Source organism: Amblyomma maculatum, chromosome 1, assembly GCF_055883805.1.
Source record: "Amblyomma maculatum isolate TAMU_Amacu chromosome 1, ASM5588380v1, whole genome shotgun sequence".
NCBI lineage: Eukaryota > Metazoa > Arthropoda > Arachnida > Ixodida > Ixodidae > Amblyomma > Amblyomma maculatum.
Window position 1 is genome coordinate 307682301 of NC_139344.1, and position 20743 is coordinate 307703043.

At 45.9% G+C, this 20743-nt stretch overlaps 1 protein-coding gene across 1 annotated transcript in view; it reads left to right on the plus strand.

Annotated features, from left to right (window-relative positions):
* LOC146207020 (synaptic vesicular amine transporter-like) overlaps nt 1-12823 on the plus strand; it is a 34776-nt gene extending 21953 nt beyond the window's left edge. Inside the window, exons 2-3 of the mRNA XM_084576084.1 lie at nt 12607-12665; nt 12723-12823. Coding sequence (XP_084432210.1) covers nt 12607-12665; nt 12723-12823 — 160 coding nt within the window. The remainder of the gene's footprint in view (nt 1-12606; nt 12666-12722) is intronic.
* Nucleotides 12824-20743: the final 7920 nt, after the last annotated feature.

The following is a 20743-nucleotide window of genomic DNA, read 5'->3' on the forward strand; positions in this document are numbered from 1 at the left end:
CATGGTTAATGCATGAAATGTTAGCATCTGTAGTTGAAGGCATTATATTTGTACAGCATGACCTTTGAAACATAGCAGTATTTTCTCCCAACCAACGTGGTAAACCTGATCTTAGAAGCATTAAAATTATTACATCATTTCAAACTTGGCTAGCAAATTACAGCATTTTTTTTAAAACCACTATTAAACTGCAACGCGGTGCCGTAGCGGTAGAACATCCGCATCGCATGCAAGAGGACCGGGGTTAAAATCCCGGTGCCGCGCAATTCTCCACCGGATTAAAAAAAAAAAAAAAGAATCCGCGTGTCGATCGAATTGCATAAACAGGTTTGTGGTGCGACCTGCTGCCGGTGAACACCTCCGGCAACGCACTCCCTCACCAGAACAGGAGTTGGCCACCCTGGTGAAGTAATTGGCCGCAACCTCTCATGATAAGCTCCACAAAACCCCGGCCCTCAGTCACCAGCGGCTGCGGAACAACTGACCACGGCGGCGGTCAGACCTGTGACGCAGCAGGGGGTGCTAAGAAAGCCTGGCTCCGCTGGACAGGCCGCCATTGGAAACTGACCCTGGCAACGTTTAATGCTAGAACCCTAGCTAGTGAAGCTAGTTTAGCAGTGCTCTTACAGGAACTAGAAGGTATGAAATGGGATGTCATAGGGGTAAGTGAGGTTAGGAGGCCGAATGAGGCATATACTGTACTGAAGGATGGGCATGTACTGTGTTATCGAGGTTTACCGGAGAGGCGAGAACAAGGAGTAGGTTTCCTTGTCAATAAGTATATAGCGGGTAATATCGATGAATTCTATAGTATTAATGAGAGGGTGTCAGGCATCGCAATTAAGCTTAATAAGCGGTATAAACTGAAGGTTCTACAGGCCTATGCACCTACATGTAGTTATGATGACCAGGCAGTTGAAAGCTTCTGCGAAGATGTAGAATCGGCAATGCGAAAAGTAAACACGCAGTATACAGTACTAATGGGCGACTTCAATGCCAAGGTAGGGAAAAAGCAGGCAGGAGACCAGGCAGTAGGTGAATATGGCATTGGTTCTGGGAATAGCAGGGGGGAGTTACTAGTTGAGTTTGCAGAGCGCAATAACTTACGAATCACGAATACCTTCTTCAGCAAACGGAAGAACCGGAAATGGACATGGAAAAGTCCGAAAGGGGAGACTAAAAATGAAATCGACTTCATAATGTGTTCAACCCCCGCCATTATGCAAGATGTAGAGGTAATCGGGAAAGTGCGATGCAGTGACCACAGGATGGTGAGGTCCTGAATTAGCCTAAATCTGAAGAAGGAACGCAACAGATTAGTAAAAAAGAAACCCATCAACGAATTAGCGGTGAGGGGGAGGGCAGAAGAGTTCAGGATCTCGCTACAGAATAGGTATTCAGCTCTAACCGAGGATGGCGACATTACCCTAGAAGCAAGGAACAACAATTTCAGAGATATCATTACTGAGTGCGCGGTAAAAGTAGGCGGTAGGATAGTTAGAGAGGATACCGGTAAGCTGCCTAAGGAGGCCAAAGATTTGATTAAGAAACGCCAGAGTATGAAAGCTTCCAATTCAACAGACCGGATCGAATTGGCCGAGATATCAAAGCTAATCAATAAGCGCAAGGTGGCCGATATAAGGAAGTATAACATGGAGAAAATTGAGCATGCTGTAAAAAACGGGGGAAGCCTTAAAGCGGTAAAGAAGAAATTGGGCATAAGCAAAAACCAGATGTATGCGATAGGGGACAAGGCGGGCAACGTCATCACGAATATGGATAAGATAGTCAAAGTAGCCGAGGAGTTCTATACAAATCTCTACAGTAGCCAAAGTAGTCACGTCCGTAATGAGATTGGCGGTAGGGACAAACATTCAGACGTTCCACCAGTGACGAAGGACGAGGTCAAGAAAGCATTTGAAACTATGAAAAGGGGGAAATCAGCTGGAAAGGATCAGATAACTACGGATTTGCTGAAGGACGTGGGGGATATCGTGCTAGAAAAACTGGCCACCTTGTATACGCAGTGCCTGGTGTCATCGAAGGTACCGGAACCATGGAAGGATGCAAACATTATCCTCATTCATAAGAAAGGGGACTCTGAGGACCTTAAAAATTACAGACCAATCAGCTTACTGTCTGTTACGTATAAGGTATTTACTAAGGTAATCGCTAATAGAATCAGGACAACCTTAGACTTCAATCAAGCAAAGGATCAAGCAGGGTTTCGGAAACGGTACTACTATCGATCATATCCATACCATCAATCAGATGATTGAAAAATGCTCGGAATATAACCAGCCCTTATACATAGAATTCATTGATTACGAAAAAGCATTTGACTCATTTGAAACCTCGGCGGTGATGCAGGCATTGCGAAATCAGGGGGTAGACGAACCGTACGTGAAAGTTCTGGAAGATATATACAGTGGCTGCACAGCAACCATAGTTCTGCATAAAGAAAGTAACGAAATTCCCATAAATAAAGGTGTTAGGCAAGGAGACACAATCTCCCCAGTACTATTCACAGCTTGCTTAGAGGAAGTATTCAGAGACTTGGAATGGGAGAAGTTAGGGATAAGGGTAGATGGAGAATACCTCAGTTATCTACGATTTGCTGATGACATTGCCTTGCTAAGCAACTCGGGAGATGAACTACAAATAATGATTGATGACCTAGACAGGAAAATTAGATAGGTAGGCTTGAAAATCAATATGCAGAAGACTAAGGTAATGTTCAACAGCCTCGGGAAGGAACAGCAGTTTACATTAGGTAGCGAAGTACTGGAAGTAGTAGGCGAATATGTCTACTTAGGACAGGGAGTAGCCGCAGATCCGGACCATGAGAAGGAAATAACAAGAAGAATAAGATTGGGATGGAGCGCATTTGGCAAGCACCCGCAGATTATGCCTAGCAGCTTACCTGTATCCCTCAAGAGGAAAGTATATAACAGTTCCATCTTACCTGTACTCACCTATGGCGCTCAAACGTGGAGGCTAACCAAGAGAGTTCTACTTAAGTTGAGGGGAAAGCAGAGGGCTATGGAACGGAAAATGGTTGGGGTAACATTAAGAGATAGGAAGCGTGCAGAGTGGGTCAGAGAAATAGCTCATTACCGGCATTCTAGTGGAAATTAAGAAGAAGAAATGGACATGGGCAGGACATGTAGTGCGAAGGGAGGATAACCGATGGTCTCTTAGGGTAACAAACTGGATTCCAAGGGAAGGAAAGCGTAGCAGGGGGCGGCAGAAAGTTAGGTGGGCGGATGAGATTAAGAAGTTCGCAGGGGCCAAGTGGATGCAGCTAGCACAGAATCGGGTTAAGTGGAGAAATATGGGAGAGGCCTTCGCCCTGCAGTGGGTATAGTCAGGCTGATGATTATTATTATTATTATTATTATTATTATTACTATTACTATTATTATTATTATTATTATTATTATTATTATTATTATTATTATTATTATTATTATTATTATTATTATTATTATTATTATTATTATTATTATTATTATTATTAAACTGCATTACCCCCCTTGCCTGTAGGATAAGACAATGCGGCAAATTTTTCTTTTGAAGCAGTCTCAGATTTATATATTCCAGACATTAAGAACATGTTAGGTACTAGCATGCATGAGCACGTTGAGAGACCCCTTGCCAGCAAATGCTAAACCCCACCAAGCTGCCTGCAAGAGCCATTTGATAAAGCACTGCTGGTCCACTGCAGCAGAGTGTTTAGTCAAATGGCACACTGCACCAATCGTGACATTACCAGTGCTTCATCAGGTGACTCTTGTATGCAATAAGACGTGGTAAGCATGTGTTGGCAGGGGTCTCTTACAAGTGCTTTTGATTGTACTTACAGTGTAATTAATCCTTTTACAGGAAAGAATTCACAGTTGTGATGAAAGCCTGTGTAGTATTTCTATTTGAATTATGAATCACTAATACATATTACAAGTTAGACTGTAAGCCATTTTAGAAACAAAGAAAATTCGCTAATAATGTCGGTTTCATGTAGGCTTCCTGAATATTCAAATGACAAAGAGAAAACTTACAAATGATACAAACATAACATCCAGAGCTCCCGGCTGGTTCCCAATGTTTGCCAAGAGTTGCAGAATGCATACTGTCTGTACATATACAATAGAAATAAGCAACACAACAATGGTGTACCTCCTTGCAGGTAAAAAGAGACAGCCGAGTTTTGAGGCGATAATTTATTGTCTAATTTAGGAAAGCAAATAAACAAAATTGAAAACACGGAAACTGAAAGCCAAACATCTTACAGCAAAAATTAAGAAAGCTTGTGAAGCTTTGAATTAGGTATCATCTAATTCTCTGCTACTAGTTGAACAGATTCGAAAAGGCTGCACCATTGCAATGGAGAAGAACAATAGGTAATTTAAATTTAGCTAATGCGAAAATTGTTATATGAAGAAATGCACAGGCTAGTAATGGTTTTATTATTCTTTCTGATGCTTAGCCATGTTTTTAGTATATCTATAAGGCAATGCAAAATGGCAAAAATGTAGGCATTTAGCGAAAAACTGCCAACTAGATAGCACGTGCAGCAACAGAAGGAAACAGCTTAATACCTACACTTCTTTCTCCTTTCACGTATTCCCTTAGAACATACTTCGAGCACCCGGGCAATGTCCTTTTTTCTTGCACGAATGCTGTCCTTCAAAACTAAGACAAGTGTCTTGTTAAGGCCAATTTCAACTGCCTCTTTGCCGTCCTTCTTGATCAGCATGTTGAAGTCGTGTAAGAACTGCAAGTTTGTGTGAATGGTATCCATAAAGAATTCATTTTACTGAATGTTATAAGTAACTGAATATTAAAAATCATTGTACAAAAGCTAAGGCAATTGATGCCTTTGTACATATCTGAAAAAAAAACTGGCATTAGCAAACAGCAAATACAAATATTTACTAAGGTTAGAAAACTGCAAAAACGATCAGTATTTTTCCACTCATCACCGAACTGCAAGCAATATTAAGGAAGGTCTAATATAAAAAATAACAAAGCAAAAATTATGCTCCTCCTCCCCTCAATTTGGCACACGGCTGAATGGCAATAAAATATGTAATATATCTCTAAACTAAGGGTCCACGCTCAGCTTAAAAAAGTAGGCTTCAATTGTTAGAGACAATCTGCGGACATGCATCGTTAGCATATGAAAGTCAAATTGTTTTCTGGGCCCTTTAAGTCAGTAAACTGCTTTCAACACATACATTACAAATTTTTTAATAAGTCACAAATTTGCCTGCAATATGCGCACTGTGATGAGCAAAGCAGGTAAACATATGCGACTAAGGCTATGATAACCGCTTCATATGTACATTTAAGCAAAAGAAAAAAAAAGTAAACATCTGGTCAGAATCAAACTCTGTAGTAGCAACATCCGGTACAATATTTGGCCACAGAATTCAAGCTGTCGACCTCTACTTGAATGCTGAGGCATCAGTATCAAATATCCATTTATTCTAGTCTAAAGACACTACAAAAATCAAGTAATGCGGTCAAACAGTTATGTTGAAATGTGACCACAAAAATAATGAAAACTGGATGGTTTGAACCACATCAGCTGACTTAGCACGTGTACAAGTGCCTCAATTGAAGTCTTGCTGAAAATAAAATACGTAGCTAAATGATTCTTCGAGAGCGAAAGTAAACGCCATTACAGAAGCAGCATAATAAAAATGCAACTTCACACTCCATGCAACCGCAAACTATGGTCCCCGTAAAATGAAAAATGCTCCCATTGTGATTAAAAAAGGCAAATTCAGACGCGGGGAAGTTAACATAGGCTGATGATAGCGGCATATAGTTTACGCAGTTTGGAATAAACTATTATGCAACCAGGCCTGCCGACCGGCGCACTTCGATGCCGAGAGCACGAGCGCAGAGGCGTGCCGCGCTGAACGGCCGCCGAGAACGAACATAGCCTCCTCGAACAAAACGTGTAAACAGAAGGACTGCGGGAGGACGCTCCCCGAACAGAAGGACGGCGCGCGCCTATGCTCCGAGTACAAAAAAAAAGGGGGGGGGGGGGGGGGGGGGGTTCGCAGCGCATCGAGTGAAAGGAGATGACGAAGCATGAAGGAGGTTCCAGGTGAGCGAGTGCGAAGTGTAAGAGATAAAAGAGGAGGGGGGAGTCGCGAGTGCTAGGAGAATTAAGGTAGTACGCCAACATGACCTTGCCGCACGAACGGAAACGGTAGAACAAAACCGAGTCGTTGTGAACTGAGCGCAAGTATCAAACTGTCAAGAAACGAAAATCGTTTCGTGAACCTCCTGCGCGTACAAAATGCAAGGAAACATAGCACATACAATATTTCTGTTCAAGAAAGTTGAGACTGATGTTCTTGCGCGAAATCTGCGTAACTCGCCGCGACATCTACCACAAGTGCGAAGTCATTTTGGCAGCCAGGTGAAAACAAGCCCGTGTCCCACGTTTTCATTTCAACTCTCTGGAGCGTTCCAGCACAAAAAGACACAGAATGCAGCAATCCGGTAGGACACTGTTCCCACAAAGCGCAATATGCGTGAGAATATGCTTACCTTCACAGGCGATTGCGTCAGCCGCGCAGTACGCTGTCCGCCTTCGTATCACCGGCACCGAACCAACCAGTGCGATTTCAGCGCGAGTGCAATGTAGTCGGCGCATATACCTCTTAGTCACGCAGAAAAAAAAAATCGTCCATGCCTTCTTCTTTCGAACATCTCAAACATAAAACGGTGCAGCAGTCGTACCGCCTGAGCAAAGCAAAACGAAGTCCGGACACTTGCCGAGACGATAAATGCCCGTTTGCATTAAACACCACATGTAGAAGGCACTTCGCAAGCGTACACACTTCTGTAACACATAAGCATGGGAAATGCAACACATTTCACGAGGGTAAGCAATCGAAGAAGCACATTCAGCATTCGCCGAAACGTGGTCGAAACGCACCCCACAATACTAACGGCCATATTGTGAAATTTGAAAAGAGCGTTCGTAGCCATCGTAACTACCGGCGGCCTCATGGCGGTGAAATTTTGTTTCAGTTTCTGTTTCATTTTTAGAAAGCACTCGTGTGTAATTTTAATTTTAGCTTTACTTTTGGTGCTTTATTTAGGTGTTGGGTTATATTAGCAGCGCCGCTTGTGTATAAAGGCTACGAAGTTACGCAGCCATATACCCCCAGCATGTTAGGTGATATTGCTTGCCTGTAACACCCTAAGGCATATTCTCCAACCAAAGCACCCCTTTGGTATGCAAGAGGTGATTTCCAATGGCACGAACACCCTAAACGCAGGGTGTAAGGGTGTTTTGATTCAGACAAATGCCCAAAAAGGTGTTTTGGTTTTTACAGTGTAAGCGTTCAAGTATCAAGGAGAAAGCACGCGACTGCACAAACAGATCTGCAGCAGCCCAGCACGTGCAGAACTGACCCCTTTCAAGAGCCACTCGCGCAGCTGCTCAATGGGAGGGGGAACCGGCCTGCCCGGTCAACTATCGGGACGCCGCCGAAGAGGGCGCTTTTCATTGGCGCTTGCAGCGCCCCCCTACGAAGCTGCGGTCCCCTGTAGCACGTGGCATCCGCGTGCGACCCGAACCCGTGCGACCCGTGGCCGTACCCGATTCTGATGTCGCGCTCCTCGTCCATGCTCCTCCTCTCCGCGGCGCATTCCACACATTCCACAGCGGTATCAGAGCGAAATGCTCGACTGGTAGCCCAATGGTAGATATCGTTACACAACGTACGCACCTGCGCTGCCCGATGGCTGTCCTCCTGTCCGCCTATAGCGTTGGTCTTATTGCGTCACCAGGAGATGGTCCCATCGGGATGCAAGACCGACACGGGAAGAACGGAACGAATGTTATGACAACAGTTCTCGGAAGAGCTCCCTTTCGCAGTGACTCCACCGGGGGTCTCCAGCTAGGAAAATTGCAGTACCGGCTGCGTGTTTCGCGTCGCTCCGGGAATTCAATCCCCACATCGTAAGGGATACCGCCTAAACGGCTTCACGAACCTCCATGTGCCGAATGCATACAAGAGAATGCATACACCCTTCGCGTTTGAATGTCGAATTGGAAGGAACATCCAAATCAAAGGCCAATGGCGTCAAGTGTGTTTACAGACGCTGTCTGTGTCTTGCGTGCGTATTTACATGAATATAATGCAAACGTTCGGGGTGTATATCTCTAAAACCGCACGTACTCTGAGAATGCAGCCAACTGGAAAAGCGTAGGGATGCGACTGCTTCTAGTTTTCTGATGTAACAATGCCCGGTAGCTAATGTTGCCTAAAGGTTCATGAACCGCTATCAGATAAGGTGGACGAGAATTATTCTTGCAATTTATGTGCGCCTGGTTGCATAACCTACTCACACGAGCAAGCTCAATGTGCTGTTTATTGTTTCCCTAAAAGCTCTAAAGACTAATATGGAACACCAAAGTTCTTAGAGGAAGGTCTCATGCTGAAAAGCCACATCATCTTAACTAACGGAACAGTGTTGTCCTGGAACATCAATGGACAAGAAGTGGAAGCTGTGACAGATTTTCTCTTCTTCGGCTCCAAGATTACATCGGAATGAGACTGCAGCCATGAAATTAGGAGACGCCTGCTTCTGGGAAAGCGAGCCATGGCTAGCCTTGACCGCCTAATAAAGAGCAGAGACCTTAGTCTGCCAACCAAGATCCGTATAACTATTGCTATGGTCTTTCCAGTTGTGATGTATGAATGCGAGAGTTGGACTGTCAAGAACGCTGACCGCCGAAGTATTGACGCGTTTGAATTGTGGTGCTGGCGGACTGGCAAAGACTCTTGAGAGTTCCTTGGACTGCCAGAAGATCAAATCAGTCGATATTGTCAACCATAAACCCTGACTGCTCATTGGAGGGTCAAATTCTAAAGTTAAAGCTCAGCTACTTTGGTCATCTGATGAGAAGAGAGGAGTCGCTGGAGAAGGATTTGATGTTGAGAAAGGTTGAGGGTCACCGGAGAAGGGGTAGGCAGCGAACGCGATGGTTAGATGCATCCTCGAGGCGCTGCAAATGAAGTTATGTGATGTTAGAAAGATAGTGAGAGACCGGAAAGCGTGGCGTGATATGGTCCATAGGGTCACGAAGAGTCGGACACGACTGAACGACTGAACTTAACTGAACTATTGTCAGCAAAGGCAGTTCAAGATACGTGAGATGTTGGTAGTCTAAGGGGAAAATGTTGATCAACCCTCGCTAGCAGTCTGACTAAACACCCGGGCGACGTTGATCAAGAGATACCTCATGTAATCAGGGCGATCTTAATGAGCGAACAACATTTGCCTACATAAACAAACGTATATCAGATGTTGGCAGTCGTGCATAAATGACAGAACAATATTTGCAAACGTACACGAAAGTACATAAGATTTTCGATTTCCAGTCTAAACGAGCGACCAATATTTGCCAACGGGCATGAACGTACACTTATTTGTTTATTTACGAATACCTCAAAGGCCCCATTGAAGGGGTAACAGCCTCGGGAAGGAACAGCAGTTTACATTAGGCAGCGAAGTACTGGAATTAGTAGGCGAATATGCCTACTTAGGACAGGTAGTAACCGCAGATCCGGACCATTAAAAGGAAATAACAAGAAGAATAAGATTGGGATGGAGCGCATTTGGCAAGCACTAGCAGATTATGACTAGCAGCTTACCGGTATCGCTCAAGAGGAAAGTATACAACAGTTGCATCTTACCTGTACTCACCTATGGGGCTGAAACGTGGAGGCTACCCAAGAGAGCTCTACTTAAGTTGAGGACAACCCAGAGGGCTATGGAACGAAAAATGGTAGGGGTAACATTAAGAGATAGGAAGCGTGCTGAGTGGGTCAGAGAAATAACTCAATTTGCCGACATTCTAGTGGAAATTAGGAAGAAGAAATGGGCATGGGCAGGACATGTAGTGCGAAGAGAGGATAACCTTTGGTCGCTTAGGGTAACAAACTGGATTCCAAGGGAAGGAAAGCGTAGCAGGGGGCGGCAGAAAGTTAGGTGGGCGGATGAAATTAAGAAGTTCGCAGGGGTCAAGTGGATGCAGCTAGCACAGAACCGGGTTAAGTGGAGAAATATGGGAGAGGCCTTCGCCCTGCAGTGCGTATAGTCAGGCTGATGATGATGATGATGACATAAGGGAGTGGTACATTCAGCATATGAAATTTTCGATTGATGATCTGAATGATGATGGGTCTGTGTCGTCCACGATGGCATCTGGCAGGTCATTCCAATCCCTTGCTGACTTGACAAAGAAGAGTGATAAATGTGCTGATGTCGGGGCAGGGGGACGGCAGACAGCCTTCCCATGGTTTGTGCGGTCAAAGATGCGATGGGCGGGGTTGATACTGGAGTTCAGGAAAGAATGGTAGCAAAATATTGTACGAAGAGCGCCTAAGGAAAATGAACGACAATAGGTGGGCAGCTAAAGTATTTAGATACTTATACTGAAAGGGCATTCACTCACAGTGTTGGAAAAGGACTAGAAAACTAACAAGTATGTAAAGGCTGGTAAAGAACACAGATACTAAATTGGAATAATGCAAAGGAAAAGAAGCCTACCCTAGACATATATAGAAAATGAAAAACTCGTATATAAGGAGACCTTCTACTTCAACTCAAGAAGCAGCGGCCTTCTTCTGGAAGCTAGATCAGAATGTCTTAGAGCCCGAAGCTGCAAAAGGATGTTTAATCAAGAAGACGAAACTCTTGCTGCGTGCGCTAGTTGCCCAGAAACAATTTAATATCTTGTACTGGAGTGTGGCAATATCCATTCAGGCGTCGATGCGGACATAGTCACTCTAGCAGAGTCCCTGGGGTGTAGAGTTAACAAAGTAAATGTGAAAGAATCGGCTGTAGAGGTTAGCAAGAGAGGTTTGAGGAAAGCTAAATCAAAAATTGAACAAGGTTATTTAAAGTAACCCGGTCAATAATCAAAGTCATTAAAATTAAAGACTTGTTTAAATTGAGAAGCATAAAAAGGTAGAGATATCAGCCGGCCTTCCTCAATATAAAAGTTTGTTTTGCCAGCATACTCAGCATTGACGTTAACTAAAATTCTGAAAACTCTATTCAGAAGAGTAGGAATTCATATATATTGTTACCGGGCTGCGCGTCGATCAACACAGAGAAGATGTCCGATGACCGTGAGATGATTTTTAATGAATCGCGGCAGGTCTAGCGTGACTACGCCAGTGCCCGCTTCTTCCGTAACATAACCGGGGGCCATCGAGCGATAGTCCCGATCGTGGAATCTTCGTTGTCGATGAGATTCATAACATGATGATGGGCGTGACTGGATGCTTGAAGATACAAGAGGAAGAAGACAACGGCTTGTCATGATGATACCCCGATCGTTTTCTATTACTATCGCCTAAAAATTTCAAATTATTTCAGCAACACTAACTCCTAATTATTAGGTTATCTATTATACAGTCAAATGACATTACCAATTATATTATGTCACCTACAACGAATTCTGGCCAATCCCCCACTGTGGGTATGTGCCATTATAACGAGGGAGAAGAAGAAGAAGATACCCCGATGAGGACCGGCCCAGGATGGTTTCGAGCCACAGGTCGCCAAGATTCGATGGCCAAATTACGCACCGCATGGCATGGGCTGGGGGTCCTGTCTACATGTGTAGCGACGTTGGGTCGTTGGGGTCTTTTGGTCGGCGCATCGAGTCAATAGGGTCACATGGACATTCGGCTCTCTCGTTGCGTCTCGTCGTGTGGCTGGCGTGTCGGTTCACTCTCTCCTTCTTCGTGCCTTTTGGTCAGGAGGGGTGGGTGGTGGGACGAAGAGGTCGAGATGGGTCACACTGGCTGGGGACCAGGCTTGCGATGCCTCCTAGAACTTATGCCGACGGCGCAAAAAGACGCAGAATGCCGATGCTGCAGGCTGGGATGAGCAGTGATGATGAACGTACCCCGCGTCTCCAACCAAAATGTTACGGAACAACAAGCCGAAGAACAGAGATAAGACTGATGACCGTAAGATGACTTTAATGAATTGCGGGGGACTAGCGCGAGCTCTCCTGCCCAAGCCACGGCCCACTTCTTCGTCGTCCTTGTCAGTATCTTTAACGCGAAGACAGAGCACAGGGTTTGAAAGGCCCAAGTCATATTATTACGAACCTTGGAAAGGAAATTGCCATGGACAAGGCACGTGATGCCAAAACTAAATAATTTATGGCCGCTAGGTTGGAGGGGACAGCGGAGTGGCGCCTCTTCAGGAACAGCTTTTTTTTCGAAAGAATGCATGCGACAGAGTCCCGCTCTCCTTTAGCAGGGGATTATTGTCCTCATCTTCGGTTAAAAGGTTCTTTAAGACACATACCCTAATGGCTGTTTAATATTTCGACCATGGCTACCTTGATAGCAAAAGCAGCTGATTTTTACAACGAATTTGCAGAGTGCGCCTTATTTCAAGCAGCTTTTATACACGGCGCCAGCGACGGAGCAACATGGAAGATAGTAACACCCCAGGCCCACTGTCGTGCGGTCGAGCTGTATGTTTGCAGCCCTCTAGTTTACCAAGAGAACCAGGGCCTTCAGTTTATTAGAGCATCATTCGCAGGCTGGGCTGCAGGAAGATCCTTGCGCTGGGCGACGCCGTGCTGCTGGTCTCCTGCACGCGTGAGCAATGCTGTGTGCTGCCTCTCGGAAGGTTCGCAATGGGTTCCCTTGCCGCAGTGTTTGCCGCGGGACGGGCGTTCAGCGTGCTGCTGGCTGCTAGGGCTCTCCACGGTGTCGGCTCATCCTGCCTCAAGATCGCTGGTAAGTGTCGTTTTTAGCAAATAACAGCTTGCTTCCAGGCCTGACATACGGGACACTATAGGCTCTTAAAGTAGTGCGAAGCCAGCCATCGCTAAACAACTCCGCAGCACATAATTTTCCGTACAGCAACTAAAGTTGCTCGCAGAATATGCCACTTGGACATCGCACTATATAAGAAACCACAGCCTTATACAACCGGTGCTGCTCACAGGTAGAAGGGTCCATATTGTCGGAGGCCCTGCGTGGGCCTACTGCGTTGCATGTCGCCAGCTGGAAGGAAAAATAAAAACCTGAATAGACAACTAGCTTTTCAAGTATAAAAAAGGTCGGTACCGCTATCGGAAAGGACAATAACGGACATGCCAGCGCGATCCACGAGGATGGGTCCGGCACTGCAATAAGCAGCGAAGACTAAATATGTCATACAGACCAGGATAGCTATTGAAATGGAGCAGCTCGAAAAGTGGGAGAGGTAGCGAACAAACTAAGTTCGGGCAAGGCTGTCTCAGTCAGCGATAACCGGAAGCAAACGCCACAAATTAGGAGGGAGAGAGAATCCGGGTGGTTATCGCTAATGACTCAAACCTGCGCAGGCGAAAAGAGCTATAATCGAGCACGTAAAGGGTGATAGTCGGTGGAGGAAGCAAGATGGGTCGTGGCTTGTAGTTGGAAAATTAAGGTGAAACTTTATTTACATATTTATAACATTGGAGGGTTAAAAATCCCAGCAAACTGAGAGCTGAGACGCCTGCTTAGGGGATCGCTCAGGAATCGCTTTCTGATGACAGTGTCGGGTCAGCCTCTCTTGTCGTCTTCCCGCCTTCTGCGTCCAATCACGGGTACTTGGTCTTAGGTGCCGTCTTTAGGGGCGTTCAACGACGCTCCTTGGCTGGCTTTCTCAGCTGAACAAATGTCTGGCATCCATTCACGACGCCCGCGACCGAGTCACTGGGATACATTTGCCGAAATTGACCTCTCCTGCGAACACCTGCGCAACCCGCGACGCAGAAGAAGGAAAGAAGCTTGGATGATTGACTGCGACTCACCTTTCTGCGTGTCGGCAAGCGTTGAGCGATGCTTTCATGGCTGTGCTTCATTGTCGTAGCGTCGTTTCCGATGCTCTGGGTGCCTGGGGCTTGGACAACATGGTTACACTATAGCGAAGGTGCGTGGAAGAGTGCAGTCGGCTAGACTCGGTGTCTTCTTGAGTCGTTGTGGTCTGTTTTAGTGCGTAGCACTACTAGCCGCAATCACGGGTTTCGCCGATGTCTGTCCGAAGCCGCTCACTCTCTCTCTTCATGAACTTGAAGTGGAGAAAAAGAAGGTGGCTACGCGCGCGTCTCGCGGCTCAGCATTGAGGAGGTGGAGCGGCCGCAGAGCTGTAGTAGCAACCGCTCTCTCTGAAGAGGAGGAAGGGAGAGTAGCGACGCCCGCATCACGCGACTTAACACTAGAGGGCGGAGCGACAGCATGACGCACCCAGTTAGAGAACAAGACAGTGAGAGAAGGGCGTGTCGGTTGCGGACTTGGCGGTCGTCGCTGGGCAGCGTTGCACATGCGTGAGTGCGTTAGCGTCGCGTTGCGTCGCAATGGATGAAGCCGGGCTATCCGGGCCATTTGGCACTGCGGCGCAGGTTCGCCGTGCTCGACGTGCTGATGTATAACGGTTACGAAGGCAGAACCGGAAAGCCGGAGGCCCATAAATCGACAGTCGACGGAGACGCGGCCGTTTGGGCGCTCAAGTTCACCCAAGGCTGGCAGCAAGCTGACAGCGGACGAGCATAGATACGGCCACTCGATGGAAGCGCACTAGGTGCGGCCTGCTGCGTCGCCCGAAACCGGCGGGAGGCGCCTACTTCCCGTCGCCACCGCCGCGGCGCCACGGCTCGGGGACAGTCGCGCGCTATCGTGCGCGGAGAGCTGCGCCTGGCTGCGCTTTGAGTGAGGCGTCGGCGTAGTAGGAGCCTGTTATTTTAAGGATATAAGAGCTCCGCTTCATGCAATTTGGCAACATGAAATCGTATATGCTGTCATGTCTTAGTGTGAGCATGTCAGCACTTAGCGTTTGCTCGGCAAGCATGTATGCTGGAAGGTACCCCGAAAAACTTAATGTGATAGTGGTTCAAGGCCACTCGATTGGAGTGCTGGCATTACCGTGATGTTGCATTCGGATCAAGTTGAAATGGAGATATGTCACCCGGCTGGGAACAATTCGAAGCTGTTCAGCTGCCGTGGTAGCCTAATGCATAATCACTTAAATCACTATGTCGCGAATTCTGTATGTCATTTTCATACCGTTTACTCATTCCTGCATACAGCTTTTATACACAAATTGATGTCAACCTGTTCGAAACTGCTAGCGCTGTCCAATAAAAAAATCTACTGTGTGAGCAGCCTCCGTGAAAATCCTCTGTGAAACCAACCTTTCTATCTCATTCTGACAAATGTTACGGTGGAAATATGAAGGTGTTTATTAGGTAAAATCTAGATGATAACTTGGTATCTTCGACTTAGTTGGAGACCTTAAACTTTGTACGCCAGAACGCTATCCGCCAGGGCTTCTCGCATTTTGCATGACCGATCAGAGTAAGCACGCTTCATAGTGCCGGTCTGCCTGAAGGTGCTACGTATATGCGCCGAACGTTTTTATTACTATTTTCATTGGCTGCTCGCAAAGTCATATAATTTTACTGGTTTCTAAATTTCAATGGAAGAACGCGCATCGAGTGTTCCTGTTGTGAAACTAATTCTTACCTGCGATCGCAAGAATGTTCACGCTTCATGAGCGCAACTGCAGCCGAGATTCAGCGAGCAGCCGAGTACATGGCCACACACAAAAGAAGGAAGGCAATTACCATTCGCGAGACGGAAAACATTTATTGAGAGAGGTTTCCCTATTGCAAAAACCAGTGCCACTGGGAGCCAGCGCCCCAGCGCCATACCTGATTATGGTCCCAGTATGGCGCTGGACACTGGGCGCACTGGGACGCGGCAAACTGGGACGCTCCGCGCTGGCGGCACTGTTCGCCCGAAAAAAAAAGCGTGGGATAAAAATTAAAAAGTAACGAAACAGGTTAGGTACATAAAAAAACCTAAAAAAAAAGTAAAAAAAAAGAAAAAAAATAAGTGCACCAAGCGTGCTTCGAAATAAGTCCCTAGGTACATACCAATCCCTAGCTCAGCACGCTAACCACTTGGCCACGCCGAGAACTGGATTTTCTATAAACATTTTTATATTTTATGTCATGACCGGCATTTATAAGGTTGGGACTTCATGTTTCGCAGTCTACAGGCCATTGCTACCGCTCTAACAATTGCAACTTCTTGATCATTTTATCTTGCTGTCTGCTCTCACGACTTGCAGCTAATGTTCTGGGTGCCTATGCGCGCTATTTTGTGCACTGGAATCATTTTAACATGTGGAGTTTGACATCGCTGGCAAATTTACCAACGCCGGCTCTTGGGTGGTGCACTGCTACCGTGGGCGTAATTTTCGCTGAACACGAAGCTTTAATAGAAGCCTTCAAGGAAAAACGTGCGACCAAGCTTCAATACCGGCAAGCGCCGCAGCGATGACCCTAATTGCGTGTAACTAAACCTTATTTGTATGTAAACATTGCGGGAAGCGTTGCGATGACCGAGGGCTCGGCTGCTTGATACGCAGAGTAAGAAGGCGCGCAAAAGCTTGAGAAACACGCCAAATATTATGTATTACAAGCGCTGTATGCTGTTGCTTTTTCTCTCATGGACCCATCGCTCGGTAAACTACTCTCTTCCTCGTTTTAGTTTTTCTTTCTGCTGTTGATACTGGACCGTGGTGCAGGCTACGCTCGCCTGCGATTGAGCCCGCATTGAACATTTTGGCAGTAATCATTGTGTTAGAGTGCCCTTAAGATCAGCTGTGAAGTTGGTTATGCATGGTAGCCCATATTATTCAATTCCAGCTTTAGTAGTGCGTTAATCGTCACTCTGTCATGAGATCGAGGCGCGGCGATCGTTGTCGCTCTCGAAACGCTCGAAACGACCTATCGAAACATGGAAACTCTAGAAAAAAGATACTGCCTTTGTTTTCTTACAAATGCGCAACGACTTCGCAGCAAAAAGCGCTTGCTTGAACCATATTTTTCATATGCCCCCCGATGATCGATTGAAAGTACGCTGTTGCCCGGTTGGCCCCTGAGGGATGCTACTCCGGCTGACGCCGCAGGCCACACCGGCTATACTGGGGCACTGGGACCAGTGCGGCCCAGCGCACATACAGCGCTTCTCCCAGTGCATCGCGGATGCCAGCGACACACCCAGCGTCAAAAGTCTAATCCCAGCGTTTTTCTCCCATCGCACCAGTGCAGCCAGTGTCTTCCCGTTACTGCTCCAGTGAATATCGCAGACCTCCAGCGTGCCCAGCAGATCCACTGCAAAACCAGCGCGAAAATCTTACTGGTTTCGCACTGGAGACGCTGGTTTTTGCAATAGGGTTATGCCATAGCCATAAACATCGCTCCACTGTTGAGTTGACATTTCTAGCCCAGCTCGCTATCAGTGGGTGCAGCAATTTAACGATATCTTGCATAGCTCCTCAGCATGGGCACGATCATTGTTTTCATAGATTAGCTGCAGCCACTGTATATAGTGAGAAACTAATGCTGAAATCAAAAGTTTACACAGCTTGCTACTTCGCCGGAGCTCTTCAGACTTCATTATCCTGTTAATGAAGGTGCTCGTAAGCTGACAAAGCTTGATTTCTTCCTTTGCAGGGTACTTGAAGCCTCCATTGTCCTTGGTTTTTATTAACCTGTAACTGGTCCAGCTGACTCATATTTCCTGCAACAGCCTAGTTGATTTTCCCTCTGGATCTCTCTGGATGATGATGGGTTGTAGGATGTTTGACGTCTTGCAGGTTCGATGTTGCTCAATCACATTACTCGAAGACACTTCCGGAAAGGTTAACTATTTATTAACAATTAATAAATCAAACAGAAAGATAAAAAAAAAGAAGAAAACATATTTACAATTGACTGACTCGTAGTTTTACCTGACGAAACCTGCAGCCTTGGCTCTCGCAGCAGCTCGCTGAATTGAACCTCCTGATGATGCCGCCTTGTTCTTCAAGCAGCTTCCTGGCTTGAACTTTCTTGGTACGACGACTCGGTTCCACAGCAGCGTGCTCACTTCGACTTCTTTTGACTTACTGGCCACCTGGTTCCTCTCTTGAACCTCAACACGGACGCCTGATTCTTTTCGCAACAAACGTACTATAGAACCCTCCACAACTCGTCGGTCGCCTAGCTCCTTCAGCTCCTCACTGACTTGAGCCCTCTGCGTCCCGTTGATCTCAACCAGCAGTCTCCGTAGAAGCTTCTGGTGTCAGTATTTCGACACTGACTCACATTTCCTCCTTTAGGACGTACCGCTGTGCAGCTTGTTCACTAACTTGATCTTTCCACCTTCCGTCAGATGCCTCGAGCAGAAAGACGTTGCACTCCTGTCGCGACTGCGTCAGTTGACTGCGCCAGGGAAAATCAACTAGCCTCTTGCACGACAGACATGCCGCCCCAAAACCATTATCAAATATTGCATAAATTTTGCAACAACTTTGGTAGTGATAAACAAAAATTGGGGTTCTTCAGTCTCCTTGCGGAGCTTCGTTAGCGTACCCGCACTTTGCTATCTGCTTACTCATCGTATCCCTTAATTACTTCCTCTGCCGCATATCATTATAATACAGCCTTAAGCCACTGCATTATATGAAACAGCACCCTACACATAAGTATATAAAGCCCCTCTTTACCGAAGCCATACGAGCGTGCCCTATAGGAGGATAGTGTGCCTGACTTGGAATCTAAGGCTCCCACTTTCAATTCCCAATCACCCTTACGTCTTATTGACTCCTTTGGTTTGGCAGCTCCTGCCACATTGAACATGTCATGTGTTCTAACTGTGGCAAGAGTGTCTGGCCATAATACCAACAAAAGTGCCTCTGGCCAGAGGAGTATTTTTCCGACTTTCCGCCGACAAAGCGGGCGCCGGATTTTCTGTGGAACGCGGCTTTTCAGTTTATCGCATCGGCTCAAACAGTCTCAAGAGTATAAACAAATGTTGTATGCACAGGCTACTTTGCTTGCAAGGCCACTCAGACTAGCGGCAAAATTTAGAACAAATTGTATGCTTAAATAAAAAAAAGAAACATCGTACCTTTTTTTTTTATATGTCCTCGCAACATAACCTGCGAGAAAAGCTTCTGGTGCTACCTCATCGTGTTCATCTACTTCACACATTGTTAAAAATTCTAATTCACTGGCCTGCTCCTTGGTAACTAAATAGGTTAAAAAACATGAAGGGAGCACAGGAAAAGAGGACGACACAACCAGCGCGGTTGTGCCGTCTTGTTCTCCTGTGTTCCCGTCACGTTGTTTGCTCTGTCAACCTATAAACAGTCATCAACAAGTCCAATCTGTTGCCCCTTGCAGTAAATTCAACGGCAGCTGGTAGGGCATTATCTTCAGCATCTGGACTTTTTAACCTCAGTGCCGCTTTCATTTAGAGGAAGCGAGTGCATTTGCACTCCTCGCTGCTGCCTTTGCCTGAAGCGAGCGCAGCCGATAAAATTAGAGGGTCTCTTAGATGTCTCTTAAGCGGAGGACGGCGAAAGCCTACCCTTTTCCTACGTTTGCCTTTCAGCGTTTGCCACAGTTGAAGTCATTTCAAGTCGTCGTTTAATATATTGGTCGTTTCCCAGTCATGATGAGTCTGCCAGCGTAGTCATTGTAGTCCTTAACACTCATAACTAAGCCGGTAACTTATTTAGAATCAGTAGTGGTCATTACAAGTCGTCGTTTGAGATATTGGTCATTTCGTACACTGTAAAAACAAAAACACCTCTTTAGGTGTTTTCGCATGTTTATAACTAACACCCATGCACCCTTGAAAAAAAGTGGCTTCAGTGTGCCAGTACACCCTCAAAGATGGTGATTCGGTTGGTCATAACACCCTTCTATGGGGCCAATGCACTGGGGTGTTTTCATCACCTTTGCACCCTATTGCAAGGTGGGAACAGTGGCATTGCACCCTTACACCCCTTGAAAAAAATCAGTGCGGATAACCTGCATATATTGCATTCCATAATTAGGAATTACCTTTGCCACTACACGTTCTTTAATGCTTTTCCTATGTGCACATTTGCAATCAAGCTTAATGGTATACATGGTAACCACCTGTAATGCCAAATGAGCATGTAAATAGATGCTGAATGCCATTATTTTGACATCTCGAATGGCCCATACCAATATGATTGTTTTCTCAAATTCACAGAGCATGTTACGAAAAAATGTCACAGCTTCAAACACAGAAGGAACCTGGAAGTATTTTATTCGGCATAGAAGGGTCAGGGTTCGGACTAGTGGGTGCTCGGGTGCTAGTGGGGGGAGGGGGTCAGGGGGGTACTTGTGTTCTGTTCCTTCATTGATTCGCGCTATGGAACCTCATTTATTTAACAATACGGCCGCTCTCAACCGAGAGCCTAGCAGACGGGCAAAAACATACATGTTATGTACGTAAATACCTCAAAAAATGAAAGAAGCAAAGGAGTTCCAACAAATGCAGAAAATTAAGTATACTATGTTTTTTGAAAAACATATCCGAACAATGCACACAACAGCATGGTGACATTTCTTAAAAAACAACAAAAATTTTAGTCGTTTGCAACAATAATCGGAGTACACAATAATAATCCTACGCTTTGTCAGTGTCAACGCGTGCGCTTGCATAAAATTCGGCCTTGTGCAATGAAATAAAGCGTCGTGCAGCGCATCTTGACTTCGACACACATACGCCCAAAAAGAGGTGCTCTATAAAGCAGCAAACATTATCGGACGCCTTGTCATATCACAGATTAAACAGCCAAAATAGACCCATTTTTGGAACAATACCCTGCGTAGAGT